General features: G+C 43.7%; 2 protein-coding genes across 3 annotated transcripts in view; one reads left to right on the top strand and one right to left on the bottom strand.

Annotated features, from left to right (window-relative positions):
• The first annotated feature begins 3264 nt into the window (after positions 1–3264).
• LDHC (lactate dehydrogenase C) overlaps positions 3265–10895 on the top strand; it is a 48664-nt gene continuing 41033 nt past the window's right edge. The window contains exons 1-3 of one of the 2 annotated variants that reach the window (XM_050755456.1): positions 3265–3401; positions 3702–3836; positions 6399–6516. In XM_050755456.1, coding sequence (XP_050611413.1) covers positions 3711–3836; positions 6399–6516 — 244 coding nt within the window. In that variant the 5' untranslated portion in view covers positions 3265–3401; positions 3702–3710. Of the gene's footprint in view, positions 3456–3701; positions 3837–6398; positions 6517–10895 lie in introns of both variants that reach the window. The other variant, XM_050755455.1, reaches the window with a different exon arrangement.
• LOC126934710 (protein S100-A11-like) lies at positions 10035–10619 on the bottom strand. Its single transcript, XM_050755499.1, has one exon. The coding sequence runs from the start codon at positions 10489–10491 to the stop codon at positions 10177–10179; it is 315 nt and encodes a 104-aa protein (XP_050611456.1). The 5' UTR covers positions 10492–10619; the 3' UTR covers positions 10035–10176.

Genomic DNA, 10895 nt, shown 5'->3' with positions numbered 1-10895 from the left:
CGCTTGAACCCGGGAGGCAGAGACTGCAGTGAGCCAAGATGGCACCACTGCTCTCGGGCCTGGGCAACAGAGCAAGACTCCGTCTCAATAAAAATTAAAGAAATACATTAACACTAATGGTAGCTGATGAGTTAAAAAAAAAGTTCATAATCTTGATACCCGCCAACACCTAAAGAGTCTTCACATTCAAAGGGTTCGACACAGCTATAAAGTGTATCATACTGTGGATTTTTAGTGTATTCATATAGTTGGCACATCACCAGTATCTAATCTTAGAATATAGGCTGGGTGCTGTGCCTTTTAATCCCAGCACTTAAGGAGGCCAAGGTGGGTGGATTGCTTGAACCCAGGAGTTCGAGACCAGTCTGGGCAACATGGCAAAAGCCTGTCTACAAAAAAAAAAAAAAATTAGCCAGGCGTGGTGGCGGGCGCCTGTAGTCCTAGCTGCATGGGAGGCTGAGGTGGGAGGATCCTTTGAGCCCAGGAGGCAGAGGTTGCAGTGAGCCAAGATCCCGCCACTGTACTCCAGCCTGGGTGACAGAGTGAGACCCTGTCTCAAAAAAAAAAATTTTTTTTTGATTAGCACAAAAAGAAGCCTGTACTTAATCCTGTATCCTTTTGTAAACTGAGTCACCAGTCTTTAAAATTTTTTAAATTTACATTAATTTTATATTATTTGATACAATAAATTAGCCAATACCAACATGACTCAAAAATAATGCTTCAGTGAAATTGATTCTATTAATCTTTCATGAATTTTCAAATGCAGTCTTGTAAAACTTCCTTGCTTATGGGCAAAATAAATGTTGTAGGTTCACTTTGTACTTTCCTGCCCCAGGCATGAAGTAGGCCAACTCTGCAAGGAGCCTTGATTTTTTTTTTTCCTTAGTAACCTTGGGAACTAAATTAAGCAGGCCTTATCCCCATCTCAGAGAAGTTGCCAGTTAGTGTAGAAGCAAATGTGACGCTCAGAACATGGTTCTACTTCCATTTTTTTTCCCCCACTAAAGACCATGTTGCCAAAATAAAACTCAGTACTTCAAAGCCATGTTCTTTAAAAATTCTTTAAATTTTTTTTTATTTTGGCTGGGTGCAGTGGCTCATGCCTGTAATCCCAGCACTTTGGGAGGCCGAGGCAGGCAGATCACAAGGTCAGGAGATCGAGACCATCCTGGATAACACAGTGAAACCCCGTCTCTACTAAAAATAGAAAAAATTAGCCAGGCGTGGTGGTGGGCGCCCGTAGTCCCAGCTACCTGGGAGGCTGAGGCAGGAGAATGGCATGAACCCAGAGGTGGAGCTTGCAGTGAGCTGAGATCGCGCCACTGCATTCCAGCCTGGGTGAGTGTGCGAGACTCTGTCTCAAAAAAAAAAAAAAAAAAAAAAAAAATTATTTTTATTTTTTAGAGAAGAGATGGGGGTCTCCCTATGTTGCCCAGGCTGGTCTTGAACTCCTGGGCTGAAGTGCTCCTTGTGCCTCGGCCTCCCAAAGTGCTGTGCTGGCTTTGCAGGTGTGAGCCACCATGTCTGGTCTCAAAATTCTTTAGTGAGTACCTACTATACTTTGGTAAATGTTGCAATGTACAAGAATAAATAAAGACAAACTTTGGTTCTCCTAAAGTTACTGCAATCAAGTAAGCGAAATGTTAAGTAAGTTTGGAGTATTTGGGCAGGCATGGATGAAGAGCCAGTTCTAGTCACCTAGCATCAATTTGGCCACTACCAAGCTGATACCTTCCTTGGCCGCCAGGGGCCTGAGGCAGGTGTAGAGCTTAAATTTCCATTCCATCCAGGCCAGCAATCTCCCTCTCAGTCTGGGAATAAATGAGGTTGCTGTGGAGGTACAGGACCAAGTGGTTGCTGCTCCTGTCCGCTATAGCTGGCCTCTAGCTTCAGGTTAGTTGTTGGTTGAGAAAAGTGCCATGAGAGAGAGATACAGGAAATGATAGTAGTTGATATTTGTCAAGGAAAGCCAGAGCATGTATGTGCAAAGCTGAAAATGAGGAATTAACCTTGAGAAGGGCTAGGGAAAGAGCTTTCTTGGTTTAAAGAACAGCAAAAAGTCCTGATCCAAAAAAACTGTCCAAAGCCTAGTTGGAAGGGAGTGTATTGAGTGTCCTGACATGATATCGGAGGTGGGGGTAGGAGGCCAAATCTTGAAGATCTAGGTTGTGGTAAAAGTGGGTTACTCTACGTGTAATGGAAAGCCACTGGAGGGTTTAAAGCAGAGTTATTGTATAATCTGAACCATATTCAAAACAAATACTGACTGGGCACGGTGGTTCACACCTTTAATCTCAGCACTTTGGGAGGTTGGATCACAAGGTCAAGAGTTGGAGACCATCCTGACCAACACGGTGAAACCCCATCTCTACTAAAAATACAAACATTAGCTGGACGTGGTGGTGCATGCCTGTAGTCCCAGCTACTCGGGAGGCTGAGGCAGGAGAATTGCTTGAACCTAGATGGCGGAGGTTGCAGTGAACTGAGATCGCGCCTCTGTACTCCAGCCTGGGCGACGGAGTAAGACTCTGACTCAAAAACAACAACAATAACAACACTACAGGCTATTATAAGAAAAATAAATTATATTTTGGATTTTGAAAAAGGTTCAAATGCAATACTCGACAAAAGATGGAGGAGGTTGTGTCCCCTTCTGTGAGAGAGAGATACATATATGGAGTTTCTCTCGTTGCCCAGTCTGGAGTGCAGTGGCACGATCTTGGCTCACTGCAACCTCTGCCTCCTGGGTTCAAGCGATTCTCCTGCCTCAGCCTCCCAAGTAGCTGGGACTACAGGCATGTGCCACCCGTGCCCGGCTAATTTTATATTTTTAGTAGAGACAGAGTTTTGCCATGTTGGCCAGGCTGGTCTCAAACTCATGACCTCAGGTGATCCACCTGCGTCAGCCTCCCAAAGTGCTGGGATTACAGGTGTGAGTCACCGCGCCCGGCCATGAGTTATAAATATTAACAATTTCTTGCTGTAAATTGAAAGGATCCTTCGCATCTTTGCATTTCATTACTACCCTCTGTTCTCTCAAGAGAAATTCTATTTCAGCACTCAGTCCTGAAGTTACAGAAGTTAATAATTTTTTAAAATCCTGCAAATAATGCATGGATATCCCCGTCTTGCACACTCTTTGGGCCAGGCTAGAATTCTTCGCACCAACATTTCGGTGGTCTGAACCTCTGCCACCCACTCAGCTCTCCAGGGCAGGGAAGACATCCGTATGCCTGCGCCTGGGTCGGCGGGGGGCGGAGCTTGCGTGCTGACGCACAAGAGCTGTGCGTGGGAACGTGCGTGTCTCAAGACCCAGGGAGGGTAACTGTCACCCGGCCTCGAGCCTCAACTGTCGTTGGTGTATTTTTCTGTTGTTACTTCTGTGCCTTCCTTCAAAGGTGGTGCTTTGCCCTTTTGGGTCATCTGTACTGATAGCGCCAAGCAAAGCATTTGTGAGCGTGTGATGCTGGGGTGAAAGTGGTGGCTGGGGGCAGGGGGAAATCCAAAAGCCGGCTCGTGCCCAAGCCGTCCCATTGCCTGGTAAACTGGGCCTTGCTTTACCCTCCCCGCACCGTTTGACCGGGAAATTATTTCCTTGGCTTCCCCCTATCCCGGGCTCCAACATTCTGCAAACTTAAGAGGTAGTTCTTTAGATGTTCAGTGTGGTTAATCCAATGAAATTGCATTATCCCTATCAGGTTCTCCAAATGTCAACTGTCAAGGAGCAGCTAATTGAGAAGCTAATTGAGGATGATAAAAACTCCCAGTGTAAAATTACTATTGTTGGAACTGGTGCCGTAGGCATGGCCTGTGCTATTAGTATCTTACTGAAGGTGAGTGAGAAGCCCATCCTGTGGCTGAAAATCAAAATCAAGTGAGCACTTCAGAGGCTTGTATATGTCGATGTATTCAGGGTTGCCAGGTTAATCCCTTGAAAGCAATTATGTGTCCCCTGACTTTTCCCTCTCTCTCTCTCTTTTCCGTTTTTTTTTTTTTTTTTAACTTCTTCTTTTCCTTTCTTTTTCTGACTTTTTCTTTTTCTGAGACAGGATTTGTGTGTTGCCCAGGCTGGAGTGCAGTGGTGGGATCTTGGCCCACTGCAACCTCCACCTTCCGGGCTCAAGCGATTCTCCTGCCTCAGCCTCTTCAGTAGCTGGGGCCACAGGTTTGCACCACCACGCTTGGCTAATTTTTTGTATTTTTAGTAGAGATGGGGTTTCACCACGTTGGCCAGGCTGGTTTCGAACTCCTGACCTCAAGTGATCTGCCTTGGTCTCCCAAAGTACTGGGATTACAGTCATGAGCCACCACACCTGGCTGCCAATAGGTATTTTTTTAAACCCTTATGCCCTCCTCCCGCTCTGCTTTTGGGGTCCCCAGTGTTTATTGTTCCCATCTTTTTTTGCTCTTGCTCTGTTGCCAGGTTGGAGTGCAGTGGCACAATCTCTGCTCACTGCAACTTCTGCCTCCCTGGTTCAAGCAATTCGCTGCCTCAGCCTGCCAAGTAGCTGGAATTATAGGCTCCCTCTACCATGCCTGGCTAATTTTTTCTATTTTTAGTAGAGACGGGGTTTCACTGTGTTAGCCAGGATGGTCTCAATCTCCTGACCTTGTGATCTACCTACCTTGGCCTCGCAAAGTGCTGGGATTACAGGCATGAGCCCTTGCACCTGCCCGTAGTAGGGACTTTTTTTTTTTTTTTTTTTTTGAGATGGAGTCTCGCTCTTGTCGCCCAGGTAGGAGTGCAGTGGCATGATCTCGGCTCACTATAACATCTGCCTCCCGGGTTCAAGCGATTCTCGTTACTCAGCCTCCCAAATAGCTGGGATTACAGGCGCCCGCGACCACGCCCGGCTGATATTTGTATTTTTAGTAGAGATGGGGTTTCCCCACGTTGGCCAGGCTGATCTCGAACACCCTACCTCAGGTGATCCACCCGCCTTGGCCTCCCAAAGTGCTGGGATTACAGGTGCGAGCCACTGCGCCCGGCCAGGGACTTTTACCTCTTTCCCTTACGCCTTTGGAATCTGGCCACTGAAATCTGAATGAATACACTCCTTCTATATAGTTCTGTACTCTGTCGCATGTGACAAAAACCCAATTTAAATTAGGGTAAGCAGAAAAAGACAATGTATTGTTCATGTAACTGGAAATAGGGCAAAACTAGCCTCAGGTACTACTGGATTCTGAAGTTCAGACATATCAAGACATAGTCTTTGCATATCTTGGTTTAGATTTTCTCTGTTGGCTTAATTCTTGGAGTCTTTCTATGTGATAGTAAAGATGGCTGTACAGTTGTTCTTAGATTCTTGTTTTTTCTCCAACTCTACAGTCCTTACTAATGTTCTTAGATTTGTGTGTTATTCTTAGAGCTTATGATTCCAAAGAAAAGTGAGATGTAATCTTCCATCTTCCATTTCAAACTTCATAGACATGCTTGTTTCTTATACCTGGGCCATATGTCCACTTGTGAACTGATTTCTGTGACCAGAAGGAAAGGATGGAACAATTGGCTAGGTCTGGTTTTATGCCCATCTACCCCAAGCTTGGAAGACCGATGTTAGTTGTACTGCACTGAAACACATGGAATGGGTTCCCATGGAAAAGAGGAATTCTATTACCAGAAAAAGGGACGCTAGACAGATGAAAACAATAAGTGTTCATCAGAGGTAGTTACCTTCCTGTTTGGGCCATAACAATGCATACTAAAAGCAGCTTCAGCCAACTCAGAAATTAGGCTTAAGGTTAAATATAATAAAATCCTGGCCAGGCACAGTGGCTCAGGCCTGTAATCCCAGGACTTTGTGAGGCTGAGGTGGGCAGATCACTTGAGGTCAGGAGTTTGAGACCAGCCTGACCAATATGGTGAAACCCTGTCTCTACTAAAAATACAAAACTTAGCCGGACGTGGTGGCAGTCACCCGTAATCCCAGCTACTCAGGAGGCTGAAGCACGACAATCGCTTGAACCTGGGAGACAGAGGTTGCAGTGCCCGAGATTGTGCCACTGTACTCCAGCCTGGGTGACAGAGTGAGAGACTCCATCTCAAACAAAACAAAACAAAAAACACAAAAATAAAGGCTAAATATAATAAAAGCCTTTGAAATGATTTTATTTTCCTTGGTTTCAAATTGTTATCTGAATGAAAAAATTAAAAAAAACCCAACTCTGAAAAGTTCTGACAATTATGTGAGTCAAACAATAATTTCTGCTACATCCTAACGTTTACTTACCTTGACTTTCAGTCACCCAGGCTCATTGAAAAACTGTTTTTATATCATTTTTCCTATTAAAATATGAGAGTCCTTTAATTATCAAGTAGCCACGTGAAAATTCTTCTTATTCTCCTAAAACTTAAGTAGGAACATTTTATTCAGAACTTTCATGTGTTTTAGGATTTGGCTGATGAACTTGCCCTTGTTGATGTCGCATCGGACAAGCTGAAGGGAGAAATGATGGATCTTCAGCATGGCAGTCTTTTCTTTAGTACTTCAAAGATTACCGCTGGAAAAGGTTAATTTTAGTTTTATAAAGTTATTTTCAAAGCTTTTTAAAAAGTAATAAATTTTACCAAACTGATATCAATAAATATAAAATTAAAAATAGCACTATGCCATTGGGCCATATAATTTAATTTAGTTAATTTTTTTTGTTTTTTGAGAGAGTCTCACTCTGTCACTCAGATTGGAGTACAGTGGTGCGATCTCGGCTCACTGCAACTTCCACCTTCCAGCTTCAAGCGATTCTCCTGCCTCAGTCTCCTGTGTAGCTGGGATTACAGGCATGTGCCACCACGCCTGGCTGATTTTTGTATTTTTAGTAGAGACGGGGTTTTGCCATGTTGGCCAGGCTGGTCTTGAACTCCTGACCTCAGGTGATTGGGCCATATAGTTTATTTTTATTTATTTACTTATTTTGAGATGGAGTCTCGCTCTGTCGCCCAGGCTGGAGTGTAGTGGCACTATCTCAGCTCACTGCAACCTCCGCTGCGCAGGTTCAAGCAATTTTCTTGCCTCATTCTCCCGGGTAGCTGGGATTACAGGCATGCGCCACCACACCTGGCTGATTTTTGTATTTTTAGTAGAGATGGGGTTTCACTATATGTTGGCCAGGCTGGACTCGGAACTCCTGACTTCGGGTGATCCACCTGCCTCAACCTTCCAAAGTGCTGGAATTACAGGTATGAACTACTGTGCCCAGCCGGGCCATATATAATTTAAAAATTTAATTTTTTTTAAAAGAACATTTCAGTATAATTGGAGCGTATTTGGAAAACAGTAAAAAAGTATAAAGAAAAATTGAATCTCTTCTATTAATAACTTTATGTAGGTTTTCTAAGCTTTTTTTTTTACATAACTGATGTATAAATGCTTTTAAGCTTGTCTTATATATTCTGTCAAGAATATACAATCTTGAAGAGTTTTTGTAATATTTATTAATACATTTATCCATATTCTTTAGTTTTCTTTCTGTCTTTATAGTGAACCAAGTTTCAAGGCATAGCATGAGGCCATAGAACATAAGAAATTTAGAACTTGGCCTCACTGGCATTATCATCTGTTGACCAACTAAGAAGCCTCAGATAATTAGGAAACATAATTATTTTATCATACACTAAAGTATATGGTGCACTCTTTGGTAATGCGATACTGTCTACTAGAAGCCCTCTTATCTAACACGATCGAGATTGAAGGCAGTTACCTAATTTAAACATGCTTCTTAGAAAGAGCTATGATAAACATTTTATATTGACCCAAAACATACACATGTAGATAGATGTAAGTTCATTTACTGATTTTCCGATTGTAGGGCAAGTCCTTTGAATACGGCTCAGCTGATTAGAGTTTTGCAGTGCCTTCCCATCCCTTCCCCCGTTCCCTTCCATCTTCCCCTTCCCTTCCTTTTTCCTTTCTCTTTCCCTTTCCTTCCCCCTTTCCCTTCTCCCTTCATTTCATTCCTCCTTTCCTCCTCTTCCCCTTTCCCCCTCTGATCCTCTCCCCTCCACTCCCCTCCCCTCCCCAGCCCTCCTTCCTTTCCTTTCCTGTCCTCTCCATGTTGCCCAGACTGGAGTGACTAATCATTTATTTATTTATTTGTTTTTGAGACAGAGTCTTGATCTGTTGCCCAGGCTGGAGTGCTGTGGTACAATCTCAGCTCATCACAACCGCAGCTTGCTGCAACCTCAGCTCACCACAACCTCCACTTCCCAGATTCAAAAGATTCTCCTGCCTCAGCCTCCCAAGTAGCTGGGACTATAGGTGTGCGCCACCATGCCTGGCTAATTTTTGTATTTTTAGCAGAGACAGAGTTTCACCATGTTGGCCAGGCTGGTCTTGAACTCCTGACCTCAGGTGACCCGCCTGCCTTGGCCTCCCAAAGTGCTGTGATTACAGGTGTGAGCCACTGCACCCGGCCTGGAGTGGCAATTTATAGGCATGGTCTTAGCACACTACAATCTCGAACTCCTGGACTGAAGTGGTCCTCCTGCCTCAGCCTGGCAAGTACCTGGGACAACAGGCAGTGTCTTTCTGAAAGCACGTCAATAATGATCATTTAGATTGCTTTAAGTACTACAAGAAATTTAGAAGTGTTCATGAAGCAGTCTGGTTATGAAACCTTACTAAATTTTATGACTATTTATTTTATTTTTGGAAACAGTTTCACCAGGCTGAAGTGCAGTGGCGTAATCATGGTTCACTGCAGCCTCGAATTCCCAGGCTCAGGTGATCCTCCCACCTCATCCTTCTGGGTAGCTGGAACTATAGGTGCACGGCACCACACCCGGCTAATTTTTTAAAAATTACTATTTGTAGAGATGGGGTGTCACTCTGTTGCTCAGGCTGGTCTCAAACTCCTAGGCTCAAGCAATTGCAGGTGTGAGCCACCACGCCCAGCCCATTTTTATCCCTTTTTCAAACCTAGAAGGACAATTTTTAAACAACTTGCCTTTAATGTCATCCCAGGGATTAACTTACTTTTCATAGAAACAATTATTTTTAACATTAATTATGAAATACTTGATAGAGAAAAGAGATTCAAAATAATGTAATGTTGGGAGGCTGATGTAGGAGGGTCTCTTGAGGCCAGGAGTTTGAAATCAGCCAGAGGCAACATAGTGAGACCTGTCTCCATTGTGCCTATAGCCCTAGCTTTGCGAGGCTGACACAGGAGGATTGCTTGAGTTCAAGGTTGCAGTGAGCTATGGTTGTACCACTGCACTCCAGCCTGCGCACAAAGGAAGATCCTATTGCTAAAATATATATAATAACGTAACAAACATCAGTGCATCTACCACTCAGCAAAAGAAATAAAACACTACCAAGTCAGTTGATACATTCTGTATATTCATATCTTCCTGTGCCTCAAATCTTATTGTTAAATGTAGTGTTTACCTTTACCAAACATTTCTTTCACACTGGTATTCAGCGACTTATATTATCTTTAATTATATATAATAATAATACATATAATTACATAAATATATTTGGGTACAAATATGACTAATTCTTGATACGTAGCAACTAATGAGCAGAAGTACATAGACATACTAGATAGTAGTTTACTAGTTGAGAGTGTTTAGTATGCCTGGGGTATCAGTATGTTTTGTATCAGTTAATTTGGTGGATTGGTTAAATGGAGTCAAATTAAAAGAACATTACTATTTTGTTTTATTTTATTTTATTTTTTGAGACAGAATCTTGTTCTGTCACCCAGGCTGGAGTGCAGTGGTGTGATCTCTGCTCACTGCAACCTCCACCTCCCAGGTTCAAGAGATTCTCCTGCCTCAGCCTCCCAAGTAGCTGGGATTACAAGTGCATACCACCATTCCCAGCTAATTTTTGTATTTTTAGTAGAGACGGGGTTTCACCATGTTGGCCAGGTCTCGAATGCCTGAGTTCAAGTGATCCACCCACCTCAGCCTCCCAAAGTCCTGGGATTACAGGTGTGAGCCACCACACCTGGCCATATTTTAAAATTCTTGAAAACATATTCAACCTTCAATTTCTTTTTTTTTTTTTTTTTTTAAAGTGACATTGTTTTATTGCTATTGGCAGGTGGGGCCTGCATGAGGTGGTTGGTATGCTGGGCTCAGGGGATGTGTGGGCTATGGAGATGTTGACAGAAAGGCTGGAAGGAAAGGGGATGCGTTTGAAGGCCAGGCCCAGGGGGTCCTCAGATCCGCTTCTGGGAAGGGACAGCCTTGAGGAAGGAGTCATGGCAAGCCATAGCTAGGCCACCAATCAGATTCAGAAATTCTGAGAAATCTAGCTGTCCATCACTGTTGGTATCCAGTCTCTTCATCATGCGGTCAAGGACACCGGGGTCCGGGTTCTTTGTGAAGGCAGCCAGTTCTGTATTCATGAAGCTTAGGAACTCCGTCTTGGAGAGAGTGTAGTTATAACCATCCTTTCCGGCATACTTCTGGAAAACAGCAATCAGGGACTCGATGCACTGCTCAGTTTCTGTAGGGCTGGAGACTTTTGCCATGTTGGAGCTGAGCGAGGCGCGGGAGGCTGTGGCTGGGAGCGGCGCTGAGAGCTCTGTGTGCGCGGCGTGCGGGTCTGGAACCTCTCCCCGACCCACTCAACCTTCAATTTCTAATAATATGGCAGGATAAATACCTGGATTAATCTTTTGCTGTAAATGAGAATACTCCTGCATAAAATATCAAATTAAAAAAATCAATCCTTAAGAAAGAATATGATCTTAACAAAAAAGCATTTTCACAACAGGTACTGAATGAAGTGAGGAAACCAGAGAGTTAAGCAGAGCACTGCCCCTGTGATAGCTCTTTTTACACTAATAGCATTAGCCAAATATGGTGGACATCAATTTTGGTATTCACTGACTCATAAAATTTAGGAGACCAGAGACAGAGCTTGATTTGGGGA

This window comes from Macaca thibetana, chromosome 14 (assembly GCF_024542745.1).
Source record: "Macaca thibetana thibetana isolate TM-01 chromosome 14, ASM2454274v1, whole genome shotgun sequence".
Lineage (NCBI taxonomy): Eukaryota > Metazoa > Chordata > Mammalia > Primates > Cercopithecidae > Macaca > Macaca thibetana.
The sequence above is the reverse complement of the archived record's forward strand: the minus strand, read 5'-3'. Positions and strand labels throughout refer to the sequence as shown.

Excerpts from the sequence above, each read along its gene's own strand:
- LOC126934710 (XM_050755499.1), bottom strand. The coding sequence starts at position 10,491 with ATGGCAAAAGTCTCCAGCCCTACAGAAACTGAGCAGTGCATCGAGTCC.